This window comes from Anolis sagrei, chromosome 2 (assembly GCF_037176765.1).
Source record: "Anolis sagrei isolate rAnoSag1 chromosome 2, rAnoSag1.mat, whole genome shotgun sequence".
Classification (NCBI taxonomy): Eukaryota; Metazoa; Chordata; class Lepidosauria; order Squamata; family Dactyloidae; genus Anolis; species Anolis sagrei.
This window is the reverse complement of record NC_090022.1, coordinates 290,595,726-290,614,604: the sequence shown is the minus strand read 5'-3', so window position 1 is coordinate 290,614,604 and position 18,879 is coordinate 290,595,726. Positions and strand designations below refer to the sequence as shown.

The window sequence follows — 18,879 nt, the reverse complement described above, 5'->3', positions numbered from 1 at the left end:
TTGTTGTAGGTTTTTTTGGGCTATATGGCCATGTTCTAGAGGCATTCTCTCCTGACGTTTCGCCTGCATCTATGGCAAGCTTCCTCAGAGGTAGTGAGGTCTGTTGGAACTAGGAAAAAGGGTTTATATATCTGTGGAAAGACCAGGGTGGGACAAAGGACTCTTGACTGCTGGAGCTAGGTGTGAATGTTTCAAATGACCACCTTGATGTGTGGTGGAGGCTCCTTCTTTGGAAGCTTTTAAACAGAGGCTGGATGGCCATCTGTCAGGGGTGATTTGAATGCAATATTCCTGCTTCTTGGCAGGCAGTTGGACTGGATGGCCCATGAGGTCTCTTCCAACTATTTGATTCTATGATTCTATGATTCTATGATTAGCATTTGATGGCCTGGCAGTGCCTGTGGCTTTGTTGAAAGGCACTGCAGACTACTTCAACCAGAGAAGTCAGCCATAGCAGAGTACCTGATGAACCAGCCTGGACACAGCATATTATTTGAGAACACAGAAGTGCTGGACCACTCTCACAACCACCATGTCAGACTACACAGAGAAGCCATTGAAATCCACAAGCATGTGGACAATTTCAACAGAAAGGAAGAGACCATGAAAATGAACAAAATCTGGCTACCAGTATTAAAAACTCTAAAATTACAACAGCAAAACAACAAACAATCTGGGACATCTAATCACCTCTCAACAAAAGATTGCACCAGGCACTGCCAGGCCATCAAATGCTAATCAAGGTGGTCATTTGAAACATCCACACCTAGCTCCAACAGACAAGAGTCCTTTGTCCTACCCTGGTCATTCCACAGACACCATAAAGTTGACCTGAAAGAACTAGGAATTCCCAGAGAGGTGTTTCCTCGGGTTAAAAAAAATCTCAGTTTCTTTGTGGTTTTTCACTTTCATGGGGGTCCTGTGCCAGGAAAGTGAAAAGCATTCATGTTTTTCTTTCAAAACGAGAAAATATGTTCTACAGGCAAACTCTCCTCCATACCCTAAAGTAGGCCGCTTCTACACTGCCCATATAATCCAGACTAAATCAAAGCAGATAATCCACATTATCTGCTTTGAACTGGATTATATGACTGTACATTGCCATATAATCCAGTTCAAATCAGATAATCTGAATTTTATATAGCAGTGTAGAAGGGGACATAGTCTGCCGCCATTTGAAGACATGGGGATTGCAAAAATGATTTTAAAATCAGCTTATTGACTAGTGGAAGTGGGAGTAGGGATGCTTTTTTAAAAAGTCAGAAAATCTATCTCATGCTGATAAAGCAAATTGCAGCGAATGGCCTCATTAATGCTTGTGAAAGTTACTCTTTTGAACCACAACTTGTAAAAAAATATAATTTGACTTCCATATCCACATTCTGCAACCAAGTATTCAAACTATTCGCAACTTGATTCTTTGACAAAATCCAAATATTGCCATTTTATAAGGGACACTATTTGACCACTCTATTGTACACCCTGGGACTTGAGCTTCCACCTGTTTTTAGAATCATAGAGTTGGAAAATACCTTTTGGATCCAGATGGATCGTTTTCTGTATATGAACTGTGGGCACATTACACTAGGTAAGAAAAATAATAAAAAATCTGTTCCTGGCTTGAAAGTGTGGCCCTTACTTTGAAAGTAGTTGTTATACTCCAGAAACTTTGTTTTTGTGGCTGCCACAAACTATAGAATCATAGAATCAAAGAGTTGGAAGAGACCTCATGGGCTATCCAGTCCAACCCCCTGCCAAGAAGCAGGAATATTGCATTCAAAGCACCCCTGACAGATGGCCATCCCGCCTCTGTTTAAAAGCTCCCAAAGAAGGAGCCTCCACCACATGTTGAATTGGCTGACATTAAGAGATATTCATTGAAAAACTGTAACAAAATGTGATGCAGGATGTCTTGCAAAAACAAAGTTCTTGCAGTTTAATAAACTTTTTACATATTTTTATGCTAGAAGCAATTATAACCCAGGATCGTGTTATATAGTGTAATAGAATCCCAGCAGATACCATGGGCTCCCTGTAACAGTAGTTTCCCACATTTCAATATCAGGGCCAAGTTTGGACGTAAATAAAGTAATTGGTTGGCCATTCCTTCCTTACTTCATCATTCTTAACACACTCCAAGGAGAGCTGGTTGATGTGAAGCCACAAGGCGTTCCGGAAGCAGCTGATCCGCTCACATTCTTGATTCTCAAAAAGCTGGAGGCAAAACAAGGGAGGAAGATATTAAACCCAGAAGCAAAACATGACTGTGGGATTCCTTAAAGATAGTCAGTATCTTATAAATTAGGTCAGGTAAAGGTTTTCCTCTGACATTAAGTCCAGTCGTGTTCGACTCTAGGTGTTGGTGCTCATTTCCATTTCTAAGCTGAAGAGCTGGCGTTGTCCGTAGACACCTCCATAATAATAATAATAATAATAATAATAATAATAATACCAACCCTTTATTTATACCCCGCTACCATCTCCCCAAGGGCCTCGGTGCGGCTTACATGAGGCCGAGCCCAAAATACAACAATACAAGCAACAACAATAACAATACAAGCAATTAAAAACAACAACAACAAAACAATAAAACAATAACATAAGCATTATCAATAGGACAACACACTTTAAAATCTACGGGTAGGCCAAATGTAATTAAAATTTAGAAGATTAAAAAATAATGCTGGACATGGGCAAAAATGATGGGGCGGTTTGTGGGAACATACAAGCAGACCTAAAACAATATAAAGTGCTTTGGAGGATGAAGTGCTATGGGATCATTATTCTGGGAAGGCACACTGGAACAACCTCTATGGTCATGTGGCCAGAATGACTGCATGGAGCGTCGTTACCTTCCCACCAGAGCAGTACCTATTGATCTACTCACATTTGCATGTTTCCGAACTGCTAGGTTGGCAGAAGCTGGGGCTGACACGCCACTCCCTGGATTTGAACCTGTGACCTTTTGATCACCAAGTTTAGCAACTCAGTGGTACCCACTGCACCACCGGGGGCTATTTTCAAAAAATTTAATTGATAAAGGTTCATAATTTGAACACAGGAGTCCATAATTTATGGGAGTACTCCTAAAAAAAATAGCAGCACTGGATATTCCAGGATTGCATTGCTTGAGGTAGGACATCTGAATCCTCATTTTTGTACCTCGCAAGCCTTGATGTGCTCGTTCTGCCATTCTTGCCTGACCTTCTCAACAGCGCTGACATTTGCCTGATAGACCCTGTCTGTAATTGGACAAAAACAAAACAGGAGTTCAATCCCTTCTGGAAAACAAGGAGGGTAAAGTCATCAATGCACCCATAAACAAACATACTAGACATATAAAGGAATCAAAGTAAAATATGATTCCAACCATTTTGAATTTTCTTTCCAGAAATCTCTAGGGTCATAAAATATGGGAGAAGGGTTTGACCAGATTCATACTAGAGTAGAGGACCTAGAGATTCCTAAAGATAATATTTGTAATCAAATCAATGATTAATCAAATCCACAAAAGCCAAAACTAAATGTGGAAGAACGACTGTAAATAATCCATTGCATCTTTGGTTTTAATCACCAGAGGGCACCATCACGGCACCAACTGAATAGCCTTTTGTCTTCCCATGTTTTCAGCTAATTGCCCCAGTTTTTCTCTTGTCTTCCCCCACTTTCCCCCTTTTCTTGCATTAATTGCTGCCAACTAAGTTCAAAGTGCAAAAAGTAGTTTGATTCCAATTCAGCAGGAACTGACAAAAGTTTGTTCAAAGCCCCACTCATCCATTTGTTTTTATTATATGACTTTGTAGTCTGGACACTATTTCTCAGCCTAACTAATCTCACAGGGTTGTAGTAAGGATTGAAAAATGCTATACAAACCCTACAACCCAGCTCTGCTCAATGCGGTCTTGGGAAAAGGTGTGCCATAAATGCAGGAAGCCAGGCTCCTTTCCCATCTACCAAGGAATCCCATCTACCAAGAAATAAAACAGGAAGCTGTCTGGACAAGGAAATACAAATGGGGATAGTTTTCAGTCAATGTCATGGAGAGGTACTGATACAGCTCTGAAATAAACACTACTTGGGACTACAGACCTCTAAAATGCCCATTGCTGAGAGCTGGAATGCAAAAGGAGAACTTTCCTGTGCTCTGGGTACATTACTAGATCAGATAGGTCTTAAAGCACAAGAGGAGAAGCCAATTTGAAAGTTGGCAAGCAACCCTCCTGACTTTAGAGTCAATGAAGAACTCACCTGCATCCTCCAAGGCTGTCTTTGTTTGAGCCAACTTGACAAACAGCTGCAGAGACAAAAGGAAGAACAGAGGAGTTAGAGAACAATCAGGGCATCGGCTGTTTGAAGAAGGGTCTTCCACCAGCATTTTGTTTAGAGTGTTGGTGTTCAGTCTGTGATTGTGTCTAACGATCGGGGTACTCTGGATGTTTGTTTATATTTATTTCGTGTCAGGGCAGCCAGTCAATTATATTACATTTCTAACAGAACAAAGCAAACAAACAGACATAATACAAAATTTGTGAGTTTGGTAGTTGATTAAATGTCTTTTGACCAGTATCTGGCCCCTTGGAGTGCTTCTGGTGTTGCCGCAAGAAGGTCCTCCATGGTGCATGTGGCAGGGCTCAGGTTGCATTGCAGCAGGTGGTCAGTGGTTTGCTCCTCTCCACACTCACATATTGTGGCTTCCACTTTGTAGCCCCATTTCTGAAGGTTGGCTCTTCATCTCATGGTGCCAGAGCGCAGTCTGTTCAGCGCCTTCCAAGTCGCCCAGTCCTTTGTGTGCCCAGGGGGGAGTCTCTCGTTTCGTATCAGCCATTGGTTGAGGTTCTGGGTTTGAGTCTGCCACTTTTGGATTCTCACTTGCTGAGGTGTTCCAGCGAGTGTCTCTGTAGATCTTAGAAAACTATGTCTAGATTTAAGTCATTGACGTGCTGGCTGATACCCAAACAAGGGATGAGCTGGAGATGTCTCTGCCTTGGTCCTTTCACTATCGGCTGCTACTTCCTGGCGGATATCAGGTGGTGCAATACCGGCTAAGCAGTGTAATTTCTCCAGTGGTGTAGGGCGCAGACACCTCTGGATGTTGGGAGTGACATTGAGGTTTATGTTTCTAATGACGAGGTTGCTCTAGATGCAGAGAATGACAATGGTATTCCTGTTCAAAATGATTTTTCTGATGAGAATGTTCCTGAAGGGTTTGGGGATGATGGCATGTTCCCTAGACTTGAATTGCTACCAGAGAATTCCCAAGGCTTTGAGCTTGAGAAAAGCTTGGCACCTGGGCCAGCTGTAGAAATGAATGAGCCAGTAGATAAGAAAGAGAAATGCTTTCAGACAGCACAGACAAACAAACCAAGCTCTCAGGCTCTGCCAGATTGCGAGAGAGATTGATAATAGAGTCAAGGCTGAAAAGAAATCCATTTTTGGCTGCTTGGGATATAGAGTAGATTAGGGGTTAAAAATGCCAAGTACAGAATCTGTAGCCAGTTGAAGCAATGTTGCGATTGAGTCAAGATGTTGTGCCAGGTCTCTGGAAGCCTTGCCTTGGATAGATTCCTGTGCTAAGTGTCTTGTTTGATTCTTGTTCAATTTTGAGGTTTTACCTTGGAATTTTCAGTATTTGCTTTCATGAACTCTGATGGACTAATTTCCTGGACTATTTGTTTCTATCTATCTTTCTACCTAATTGGATTTACCTATTTTTGTGGATTGTTTTTACTGCTACTGCTTTTAAAATATCTTCAATAAACTGCTTGCATAAACTACCTACTCAGCTGTGTGGTGTTTAAAGTCAGAGGGCTTTCCCTGCCTGGAGTGCAACATAGAGTTTGAGGAAGTGGACTACAAGTCCCAAAACCCTGCAATCAATGAGCGCACTTTCCCAGGATGTGATTTCCAGTAAAGCAAGAGTCACAGCAGCAGCAGCTTTCTCTAAGGATACATCTATACCAGAGTTTCTGAACCTGGGGGTCGGGACCCCTGGGGGGGCTCGAGAGGGGGTGTCAGATGGGTGGCCAAAGACCATCAGAAAACACAATACTTTCGGTTGGTCATGGGGGTTCTGTGTGGGAAGTTTGCCCATGCCTGATGTAGTTAGTTATATACATTTTGGGTTGTTGTAGGTTTTTCGGTCTGTATGGCCATGTACTAGAAGCATTCTCTCCTGACATTTCACCTGCATCTATGGCAGGCAACCTCATAAGTTGTGAGGTCTGTTGGAAACTAGGAAAATTGGGTTTATATACCTGTGGAAAGTCCAGGGTGAGAGAAAGGACAACAACCCAGTGATTCCGGCCATAAAAGCCTTCAACATTATATAAATGTTGTTCAAGCATGTTTATGCTTACATATGAATCAGCATTTGGGTTTTGTATTCATGTCTTTTCTGCTAAGAAACTGAATTTTAAAATGTGGCTAAAATCCAAGACAGATTAAACTTTAGTTTAGACATAAAATCCTCACTCTAGGGCAGAGCTTTTGGCTCCCTGGAGACATATAATCCAGGTTCAAGGAGCCCTTTACTCTCATTCAAATCTATCTTTTTGGTTACCTTTTCCTGCTGCTTCTGTGTGACCAGGTTCGCGCTCCGGTGGACGGCCTGTTCGGCCTCATCCTTATCTCTGCATCGCTGTTCGTAGAGCCTCTTGGCCTGGGGAAAGTCACAACAAAAGAGGTCACAAAAGAAGCAGGTGGTGATTCCACACAGGAGAATTAATGCAGTTTGACACCACTTTAACCAGCACTCTTTGATAGAGAAAGCTAAACACCTTGTGAAACTACAACTACAAGGATTCCAAAGCATTGAACCTTGGCAGTGGTGCCAAATGACACTAACTCTAGGGTGTAGATGCACCCTTAATACCCACATATCTCAATGAACAAAGCCTCTGATATTGAAGTTCTTTGTCAAAGTGTTTTCATGCTTTCCCAAACTGCTTTTTTCCTCCTTATCCTTTGTCTAGCTAGAAATTGTTTTTAACCAGCATCAATATGAAAGGATGGAGATACACTAATGGACTTGATGCATCTAAGAGTGCATCTTACACAGTAGAATCAGTACAGTTTGATCCTGTCTTAACTGAGATAGGAGTTCATGCTTTGAAGCCATGGGAATTGTAGTTTACTGAGGCATCAGCACTCTTTGGTGTAGATGCACCAACGTTTATTGGATTTATCACTGATCTAGAGACCAGTCTTTAAAGAAAGTAACTTTTTCCAAGATATGCAACACCCCAGGACTGGGAATCATGAGACCCATTCAGATTCATTGAACTGCAACTCCCATCATTGTTTGGCATGCATAGTTGCAGCTGGGACATGCAACCCAACTGCAATTAGAAGTAAGGCAAGTACCATTCCTCTTCAAGTGTAAAAGGTAATGCATTGAACTTTGGCACTTTCTGTAGGCTATGCTTGGGTCTTGAAGGAGGTCTTTCTTCCTGCATGGAAAATGAGAGTGTGCACTCTCCAGAGATGTGGGTGAGACCCTATTTTTTCTTCCTTTCTCTAAAGCAGCATTTCTCAACCTGGGGGTCGGGGCCTCTGTTGGGGTTGCAAGGGGGTGTCAGAGGGGTCACCAAAGACCATCCGGAAACACTGTTTTTTGTGTTGTTCATGGGAGTTTTGTGTGGGAAGTTTGAACCAATTCTATCATTGATAGGGTTCAGAATGCTCCTTAAGAAATGGGGCTACAAAGTGGGATCCATAACATGTGGGTGTGGAGAAGAGCAAACCACAGACCATCTGCTGCAATGTAACCTGAGCACAATGGAGGGCCTTCTTATAGTAACACCAGAGGCACTCCAAGGGGCCAGCTACTGGTCAAAGGACATTTAATCAACTACCAAGCATGCAAATTTTGTGTTTTGTTTGTTTGTGTTTGTTTGTTAAAAAATGCAGTACAACTGTTTGGTTTGCTCCTGACACGCTAAATAAATAAATAAATAAGAATGCTCTTTGAATGTAGGTGAACTATAAATCCCAAAAACTACAACTCCCAAATGGCAAGGTCTATTTTCCCCAAACTGCACCAGGATTCACGCCAGGCATACTGAGTATTCGTGCAAAGTTTGGTCAGGATCCATCATTGATTGAGTGCTCTCTGGAGGTGAACTACAACTCCAAAACTCAAAGTCGATGCCCACCAAATCCTTCCAATATTTTCTGTTAGGTATGGAAGTTCTGTGTGCCAAGTTTGGTTTACTTCCATCATTGGTGGAGTTCAGAATGCTCTTTGCTTGTAGGTGAACTATATATCTCATCAACTACAACTCCCAAATGACAAAATCAATCCCTACCAGTATTCAAATTTGGGCGTATTAGGTATTTGTACCAAATTTAGTCCATTGAATAATATCTGCATATCCGACATTTACATTATGATTCATAGCAGTAGCAAAATTACAGTTATGAAGTAGCAACGAAAATAATTTGATGGTTGAGGGTCTCCACAAGATGAGGAACTGTATTAAGAGTTCATAGCATTAGGAAGGTGGAGAACCACTGCGCTAAAGCATTTTTCAAAATTCTGAAACACTAGGCTAACAAGAGAATAATCTCATTTGTCTCTGTAAGGCTATCCAACTTGAAGACTTCCCGGAGACATATAATCTCTCCTCTTGGCAAAGGCTATGCATCATTAAGCCACCCCATCATTAAAAGGAGAGCAATGTGGTGGACAAGATGCAAAGTCACATTTTTTAAAAGCCCAGATGGGAACCAGATGGGAAGGAAGAACTCACTTCGATGGTTTTCTTGTACTGCAAATTCCGGTTTTTGTGAATAGCGTCCATTATGAGCTCAATCTGTGGAAAAGAACAGCAGTGTTAATGGGTCTGTGCAGCTTTGCAAAAGGAGAGGAGATGGCAAAAGGGGAGTGTTTCCAACGTGTAAACATACAAGGCCACACACAAGCAGCAAGAAGGGGAAATGCTATCAATCCCTTCCATTTCGCTACGCACAAAGGAATCATAGAATCATAGAATCAAAGAGTTGGAAGAGACCTCATGGGCCATCCAGTCCAACCCCTTGCCAAGAAGCAGGAATATTGCATTCAAAACACCCTCGACAGATGGCCATCCAGCCTCTGTTTAAATGCTTCCAAAAAAGGAGCCTCCACCACAATCCGGGGCAGAGAGTTCCACTGTTGAATGGCTCTCACAGTCAGGAAGTTCTTCCTCATATTCAGATGGAATCTCCTTTCTTGTAGTTTGAAGCCATTGTTTCATGTCCTAGTCTCCAAGGAAGCAGAAAACAAGCTTAGAATCCTAGAACCGTTGGAAGGACTATCCAGTCTCCGCCATACAGAGGTACACAATTAAAGCCCTCCCAACAGATGGCCATCTCGCCCTTCTCTGGACACATTCTAGCTTCAGATCCTTCTTTGGGTTATGGTGCCCAGAACTGGACACAAGGTTATCCGAAGTGGCTTTCGTAGTTGCTGCATCTCTGGATCTACTAAGACTCTTTGATCCCTTTCCCATGGATTGCTTTCAAACCAGCCACTCATCCTATATTTGTGCATTTCATTCTTTCCACCCAAGTGCAGTGCCATATATTTCTCCCTGTTGAAATTCATTTCGTTTGTTTTGGCCCTGACAATTATGACTTCTTTCCTATCGGAAGCTAAACCAACTCTGTGGATTTCTGCATGTCTGCATGGCTTCTTCTGCTCTCAGATGGAGAATATGGATTACACAGTTTTTCATTTTCTCTCTTTTAGAAAGCAATTACAGTTCATGAATAGTAATTGCACCAGGACAGAATAGTCAACCAGTTTACTTAAGTACAGAATAGTATGACCCCCTGTATCCAGAGAGGAAATGTTCCCATGCATATAGTTTGATACACAAAACCATGGAAAATAGCAAAACTTGTTGAAATGGAGTATTTCTGGTTGAAGAATACAATAGGCTTTCATGGCTGGAATCACTGGGTTGTGAGTTTTGAGGGCTGTTTGGCCATATTCCAGCAGCATTCCCTCCTGACGTTTCACCTACATCTATGGCTGGCATCTTCAGAGGTTCTGTTGGCAGTGAGGCAAGTGGAGTGCATTTACACCTGTGGAATAATGTCCAGGGTAGGAGAAAGAGCCCTTATCTGTTAGAAGCAAGTGTGAATGTTGCAATTAGCAAGCTTGAATTAGCATTTGAATAGCCATGACGTTTGCAAAGTCAAACAGTGAGGGTATCTGCATAGAGGTAGCCTAGCCTTTGTTGCCTGGAGGCATCTTCTCTTTGGGAGGTGTGCTAATGCTAATTCATGGTTGCTAACTGAAACATTAACACTTTATTTGAACATACAAGCATTCTTTCTCTCACCCTGGACATTCCACACACACACACACACACATTATACACACACACACAAGGCATGGGCAATCCATGGTTCTAAATGGTTCTAAAGTACTTACAAAACTAGGAGGCACTAGTGCTTTGCTTCTATTTTATTTATTTATTTACTTTACTTGTATACCGCAGTTTCTCAGCCTAAATGGTTCTAAAGTGTTTCTAAAGTTCTGGTGATGAAAATTTCAGAACTCTAACAAAACCTTCAAAATTTTGTTATAAATGGCAGTGTTGGAGTTCAGCCTGTGAGTGTGTTGAATGATCAGGGCTTTCTGGATGTTGGGAATGACAATGCTGTTGCTAATGATGTTGGGAATGACAATGACAATGCTGTTTCTAATGATGAGGGTGCTTTAGATGTAGAGAATAATGGGATTCCTGTTCAAAGTGTCTTTGCTGATGATAATGTTCCTGAAGAGTTTGGGGATGATGAGATGGTCTCTGGAAGAGAGCCTGAATTGTTACCAGAGAATTCCCAGGCTTTTGAACCTGAGAAAAGCTCGGCACCTGGCCCAGCTGCAGAAATTAATGAGCTGCTTTTCAGGCAAAACAGAATTGTTCAACAATCTCTCCGGTGATCTGTCAGGCTGAGAGAAAAATTGATAACAGAATCTAGGCTGAATAGAACAAGTTTCTGGCAGGGATTTAGAGTAGATTAGGGGATAAAAGTGTGAAGTACAGAATCTGTGGTCAGATGAAGCAACATCTGGAACTGGATCAAGACGTAGTGGTGACTCTTGCAGTCTTGCCTTGGAAAGATTCAAGTTATACCTTGTTTGATTTCATGATTTGGAGTTTTACCTTGGAAGTTTCTGTTATGGGTTTGTTCATGTACTTTGATGGATTTATTTCCTGGATTATTTGTTCCTGATTATCTTTCTACCTACTTGGATTTACCTATTTCTTTGGAGTGTTTTGCTGCTAATGCTTTTTAAATTACCTACAATAAACTGCTGGCATTTTTACTCAGTTGTATCATGTTTTAAGTCAGAGGGCTTCTTCCTGGTCTGGAATGCAACAGGCGGTTCCTAATTGGTTCTGTCATAAAAATCACCAAAAACGAAATAATAATGAAATTTTGAAAGTTTTGTTAGAGTTCTGAAATTTTCACCGCCAGAACTTTAGAAGCAAAGCACTAGCTCCCCCTAGTTTTTTAAAGTACTTTAGGACCATTTAAACCATGGATTGCCCATGCCTAATACAGACTCCACTTGCCTCACTACCAACAGAACCTCTGAAGATATCAGCCACAAATGCAGGCGAAACGTTAGGAGAAAATGCTGCTAGAACATGGTCGTACAGCCCAAAAAAACTTAGAATCATAGAATCATAGAATCATAGAATCATAGAGTTGGAAGAGACCTCATGGGCCATCCAGTCCAACCCCCTGCCAAGAAGCAGGAATATTGCATTCAAATCACCCCTGACAAATGGCCATCCAGCCTCTGCTTAAAAGCCTCCAAAGAAGGAGCCTCCACCACACTCCGGGGCAGAGAGTTCCACTGCTGAACGGCTCTCACAGTGAGGAAGTTCTTCCTAATGTTCAGATGCACAAACCCAATGCCATAGGGTTGCACTGGAGGATCAAGAACATGCCTACAGAGGCCATATTTATCAGAGGCAGACTGTATCCACAGCGTGACAACAGGTTAACTGCAAACCTCAGTGCTTTGGAATCATGGTTATTGGAAATTTGGTGAGGCGTCAGCACTATTTGGCAAAGATGGTTAAAGACCTTGAAAAACCACAACTCCTATTATTCTATTGCAGGCATGGGCAAACTTCCGGCTGTAAGAAATTGTGGGAGTTGAAATCCAAAATACCTGGAGGGAAAACGTTTGCCTATGCCTATTCTATTGCATTAAGTCATAGCTGCTAAAGTAGTGTGAAAATTAATTAATTCAACAGAAGTAGAGGAACCCGTGGATAATAGTCCATCACAAACAATGGAAAAGACAGTATAGTTTGTACAGAAGACCCTAAGTGAATACCCAAACAAGTGAAACTGTGGATAACTGGAATGTTGTCAACCAGTTCTGTGGATACAGGGGTCATAGTGTACACATGCTCCTCTCTGTAGGCCACTAACAGGATACCGGTTGATATGTATTATCAGTCTTATTCATCTGCATCCTCAACCACTGCTTTGTCAATGAATCATAGAATCATAGAATCAAAGAGTTGGAAGAGACCTCATGGGCCAGCCAGTCCAACCCCATTCTGCCAAGAAGCAGGAATATTGCATTCAAATCACCCCTGACAGATGGCCTCTGTTTAAAAGCCTCCAAAGAAGGAGCCTCCACCACATTCCGGGGCAGAGAGTTCCACTGCTGAACGGCTCTCACAGTCAGGAAGTTCTTCCTCATGTTCAGATGGAATCTCCTCTCTTGTAGTTTGAAGCCATTGTTCCTTGTCCTAGTCTCCAGGGAAGCAGAAAACAAGCTTGCTCCCTCCTCCCTGTGGCTTCCTCTCATATATTTATACATGGCTATCATATCTCCTCTCAGCCTTCTCTTCTTCAGGCTAAACATGCCCAGCTCCTTAAGCCGCTCCTCATGGGGCTTGTTCTCCAGACTCTTGATCATTTTAGTCGCCCTTCTCTGGACACATTCCAGCTTGTCAATATCTCTCTTGAATTGTGGTGCCCAGAATTGGACAATGGCTGGTTTCAATAATGTAGTGGACATTTGAACTACTTTCTGCATTTTCTTTACCTATTTGAAAATTCATTTGAGGCTCAATCTTGTGCTTTGGTGCCATGATGAAGGACAGCAGCCATAAACTGCATTTCTGACAAATGAATGTACCTAACCTTTTACGATTCCTGTGTCGTAGACAGATTTGTATTTAACCTCTGTTCGCCGAGTGACAATAGGAAGGTGGACAACCTGTTGCTGGCAGGCTTTTCAGGTGACACAGCCTCAAATGAGCTCAAGCAGTAAAAACAAACACACACATTATCTTCTTGTCAGGAATCAAGATTCAAAGGATTTGGCATTTGGCGTCACTTTGTCTGCACCAATGATGGGACTTAAGGCTGCCACGGGTGATATTACAAGGGAAGAGGAATGAGAGGCTTCCTCCAAATAAAAATCTCATCTGCACCAATGCAATTTTCCTTCTAGCTTTGCAATGAGAGAGACACTGAATATCATTCACACCTAGATCTTTTCTATCAGGGTTTTTCTCTGTTTCCATTTCTATTTGTTTTCCTGTTTTGTATTGTTTTGGGTACCTTCTTTGCCTCTTTTCCTTACACATCTACTTTCCCAGTCCAGTAGGGATTGTACCAGTTCATCCTCTATCATCTCACTTTTTCAAATTGCAATTTAAAAGTTCCAGTTCCTCTCTCCATTTTTCACTTTTCCACTTTGTTCTCACACTCCATCTACGCAGCCACTGAAATCCCACTGGAGCATTACAGAACACCCAAATACCTGGGAGTTACCCTGGACCGTTCTCTGACCTACAAGAAGCACTGCCTGAATATCAAGCAAAAAGTGGGCACTAGAATCAATATCATACGAAAGCTGACTGGCACAACCTGGGAATCACAACCAGACACAGTGAAGTCATCTGCCCTTGCGCTTTGCTACTCTGCTGCTGAGTATATATGCCCAGTGTGGAACACATCTCACCACGCTAAAACAGTGGATTGGCTCTTAATGAGACATGCCACATTATCACAGGATGTCAATGCCCAACACCACTGGAGAAATTACACTGTTTTTGCACCACCTGACATCCAAGGGAAGTAGCAGCCAATAGTAAAAGGACCAGGGCAGTGACATCTCTGGTCCATCCCCTGTTCGGATATCAGCCAGCACATCAATGCCTTAAGTCAAGTAATAGTTTTCTAAGATTTACAGAGATACTCGTAGGAACATCTCAGCAAGTGAGAGTCCAAAAGTGGCAGGCTAAAACCTGGAACTTCAAGCCATAGCTGATACTGAATGAGAGACTCCCTCCTGGGCACACAGAAGACTGGGCGACTTGAAAGGTGCTGAACAGACTGCGCTCCAGCACCACGAGATGCAGAGCCAACCTCAAGAAATGGGGCCACAAAGTGGAGTCCACAACATGCGAGAGTGGAGAAGAGCAAACCACTGACCACCCATTACAATGCAGTCTGAGCCCTGCTACATGCACAATGGAGGACCTTCTTGCAGCAACACCAAAGGCACTCCAAGTGGCCAGCTACTGGTCAAAGGACATTTAGTATAATGCCAAGTTTGCAAACTTTGTTTTTTTTTTAAATACATTACAACTGTACCCTTGTGGTCTGTGTCTAATGCAATAAATAAATATCTACACTGCCCTATTATCCATTTTTCAAATCCAGATGATCTGCTTCGAACTGAATTAAAGGGCAGTATAGACTCATATAATCTAGTTCAAAGTAGATCATCTTGACCCAAAAAATGGATTATATGACAGTGTAGATCCAGCCTTGGAGTGTTTCTGTACATTGTGTTCAAAGTGCAAAAGTAGCTTGCATTCAATTAACTCAACAGTGCTAAAACTGGGAGAAGGAATCTACAATTTGGTACCACTTTAACTGCATGGCACAATGCTATGGGAACCTAGAAGTTGCGAGGCACCAGCATTTTTTGGCAGAGAAAGCTAAAGACTTGTAAAACTACAGCTCCCATGATTTCATAGCATTGAGCTTGGCCTTTAAAGTGGCGTCAAATTGCGTTCATTCCAGTGTAGATGCACCCCATGTCCTATAAAGGAGACTATGGATTCATAACCACCAGTGGTTTAAGGAGTTTGAAAATATCATTTTGGGAGTTGCACATCCACAAATCTCCAGCAATAGGATCTTGGCAACTATAATCAATGCATTTCTAACCAAAGCTCTAGCAGACATTATTCAGAATTTACCAAGATAAACTCAAACCTCTTTATTTCTGACCTTTTTCCGGTGGAGTTTCTGCTTCTCCCTGAAATCCTCCATCTTCCTGGCTTCTTCCCGCAGAGTCTGTCCCAGCTGGATGTGGCTCTGGCCCACGCTATCCACCTCTGGAAAGAAGAGAAGCCATAAAAATGAATCAATGCAAATATGTAACATGGGAGTCAAAGCCAAGAAAACATACGATAGATAGTGACTGATTCATCTTAATTTTTAATCATGTCAGAAGTGATTTGAGAAACTGCAAGTCACTTCTTGGTGTGAGAGAATTGGTTGTCTGCAAGGACATTGCCCAGGGAACGCCTGGATATATTACCATCTCATGAGAGGCTCCTCTCATGTCCCTGCATGGGAAGCTGGAGCTGACAGACAGGAACTCACCCTGTCTCACAGGTTCGAACCGCCAATCTTCAGGTCAGCAGTTCAGCCAGCACAAAGGTTTAACCCATTGCACCATCGTGTCTTTATTCATAACCACCAGTAGTTTAAGGAGTGACATTCATCCTAATATCAAGTATGGAAGGAAACAAGAGCCAGCATAGTGTAGTAGTTTGAACACTGGAATAGGATTCTGGAAAACAGAGTTTGAATATATTCCCAAACATGGAATCCACCGGGGAACCATGAGCAAGTCACACTCTCTCAGCCTCAGAGGAAGGCAAAGGCAATACACCCAAGCCAATCTTGCCAAGAAAACCCCATGACTGGGTTGCCATACATTGGAAATTTCTTGAAAGCACATAACAACAGCAACAACAGGAATGAAACACACTTTTGTATGAATTTTCCAAGGAGAGGCAAATTGTAACTCTCACCATTCCTCACCACTGGCATGCTGGCTAGGATAATGGAAGTTGGAGTCTAGCAATGACTGAAGGACCATACAAATTCTGAAGGCATGCTTGTTCTGAAGGTAAACTTGTTTTCTGCTGCCCTGGAGACTAGGACGCAGAGCAATGGCTTCAAACTACAGGAAAGGAGATTCCATCTGAACATTAGGAAGAACTTTCTAACTGTGAGAGCTGTTCAGCAGTGGAACTCTCTACCTCGAAGTGTAGTGGAGGCTCCTTCTTTGGAGGCTTTTAAACAGAGGCTGGATGGCCATCTGTTGGGTGTGCTTTGAATGCGATTTTCCTACTTCTTGGCAGGGGGTTGGACTGGATGGCCCATGAGGTCTCTTCCAACTCTATGATTCTATGATTCTAGTCAATATTTGTTCAAATTGTGTTGTACTAAGGGGAAATCTGGGTTGTTGTAGGTTTTTCCTGGCTATATGGCCATGTTCTGGGGCATTTTCTCCTGATGTTTCGCCTCATCTATGGCAAGCACCCTCAGAGGTAGTGAGGTCTGTTGGAAGTAGGAAAATGGGTTTATATATGTGTGGAATGACCAGAGTGGGACAAAGGACTTTTGTCTGCTGGAGCTAGGTGTGAATGTTTCAAATGACCACCTTGATTAGCATTTAATGGCTTGGAAGTGCCTGGGGGGAATCTTTTGTTGAGAGTGATTTGATGTGCCTGGGGGAATCCTTTGCAGTGGCTCTTGTTAGTGTTGTGTATGTACGGCTTTAATTGCAATGACAACACTGTAAATTAGTGGTTCCCAACCTGTGGTCCACAGACCACCAATGGTCCGCAAGAACAGAAATATGGTCCGTGGCTTCACCATTACTACACTGTTGCCTCGAAACCATGTGGCAACAAGAGCGACTCCCTCTTATAGTGCCAAGGCAACTGGAGATGTCGGGAGGGGAGAGGCTGACTCCCCACGAAAAATTACTGCTACCACATCCGCTCTAGATTATTAAATATGGTTTTCTGTTGGTGAGCAGATGGCAACTACTGGATGGCATATGTTCTGTATCAGAAACTAGAGCTGATGTGGTCTATCCAATGCAATTTTCTGAATCAGCACCCCAAATAACCTAACTGAACCTAAAGTTGACCAAAAACAGATTTGTAACCCTTTTGGTACTAATACTGGACAATGGTCTCTGTCAAGTGGCCCCTAGTCAAAAAAAGGTTGGGAACCACTGCTGTATATAATGGCTTGGAAATGACAAGTTGAGCATCCTGTATCCAGAATTCCAAAATACTCCAAAATCCAACACTGTATGGCTGAGATAGTGACACCTTTGCTTTCTGATAGTTCAGTGTACAGACTTAGCACCACGCAAGTGTATATAAAATCACCTTCAGCTAAGTGAAGCATACACAAATTTCCTGTTCAGACTTGGATCTCATTATGTAAGCATATGCAGATATTCCAAAACAACAACAACAATAAAACCCTGAAATCCCAAACACTTCTGGTCCCAAGCATTCTAGATAAGGGATACTCAACCCACATTAACTAATTAAAGAATTTGCGGAAATTGTGACCCAAGAAAGTTACACTTCCATTCTGTGAAGTTTCATATGTTTTTTATTTCTTGGAAAGGAAGTGTGCCATGAAGCGTAGATAAAAAATATGCATTAAATAAGATTTAGGAACTTAATAAGCCAACTTATAGCCCACCCCATTTTTTCCAAGGTCTAACCATGGTCCACACCAGAGATGAAGATGTAGGAGAAGAGGCCGTCCAGAGAGGAGAGTCCACTTTTGCTGTTTTCAGATCTTCAGAAACCAAATCAAGGCACTTCCTTGTGCTTCTTCCCTGTACTTTCCACTTGTGTAAGAAAAGCCCTGGTCGGTCAGCCCCTCCCTGCAAGGCAGACCAGGGCAATTCAATCCAGTTTACAGTAAAACACCACCAAACCGGCAGGGTGGGAAACTCCCATGCCTAAATGCCCAAAGGTTGCTGAGAAGGTTGGCCTCTCTCCAAGGCGGCGAATTTCCAACAAGTCATGAATGGCACATTACTGGTAATGAAGTTTCCTCGAAACCCCATATATTTATAAAGACACTGCAGCTCACAAATGAAAATGTGTTAAATGACAAGCTCAATGAATGTTGTTGCCCTGTTCCCCTTTTCTAGCTGGAGGGGAACCATCTCAATGCCATCTCCTATCGAGCAAGATGTAAGCGTTCATCGTGCTCCACATTCCATAGACACCTCCAAGGTCATGTGGCCTGCATGACCGCTTGGAGCACCGTTACCTTCCCACTGGTACCTATTGATCTACTCACACTTGCATGTTTTCAAACTGCTAGGTTGGCAGAAGCTGGGGCTAACAGCGGGAGCTCACGCCACTCCCCGGATTCAAACCTATGACCTTTTGATCAGCATGTTTGACAGCTCAATGGTTTAACCCACTGCATCAACAGGAGCTCCGGTTAAACAGGAGACATGATGGAAGGGAAACCTTTAGTCTATACTAAACTAACTAACTGCTCATCGCTGAGGACTTCAGACTTATATTCCAACAGGGACAAAGTTGGAAAAGTTATTTTTTTAGACTGCAACTCCCACAAAGACATAGTCATCATACAGTCTGGATCACACCAAAAATGAAGACACAGAATAGGAGTTCCTGTCCAGGAAGCAAAGTAATACCCTCAAGGCACTCAATTCTATCTAATCATGGAAGCTAAGCACAGTTAATAACACTAAGCAACATGATTTTTGTTCCTGATTTATAAATGGTTTTATCATTAAAACATGGGGAA

At 42.4% G+C, this 18,879-nt stretch overlaps 1 protein-coding gene across 2 annotated transcripts in view; it reads right to left on the bottom strand.

The window, feature by feature from the left end:
• PSTPIP2 (proline-serine-threonine phosphatase interacting protein 2) overlaps positions 1–18,879 on the bottom strand; it is a 69,189-nt gene that overhangs the window by 12,243 nt on the left and 38,067 nt on the right. For both annotated transcript variants that reach the window (XM_060761207.2, XM_060761208.2), the window contains exons 5-10: positions 15,274–15,380; positions 8,751–8,813; positions 6,560–6,658; positions 4,249–4,294; positions 3,163–3,242; positions 2,116–2,214 (exon numbers count right to left, since the gene is read on the bottom strand). In XM_060761207.2, the coding sequence (XP_060617190.2) occupies positions 2,116–2,214; positions 3,163–3,242; positions 4,249–4,294; positions 6,560–6,658; positions 8,751–8,813; positions 15,274–15,380 (494 nt within the window). The remainder of the gene's footprint in view (positions 1–2,115; positions 2,215–3,162; positions 3,243–4,248; positions 4,295–6,559; positions 6,659–8,750; positions 8,814–15,273; positions 15,381–18,879) is intronic.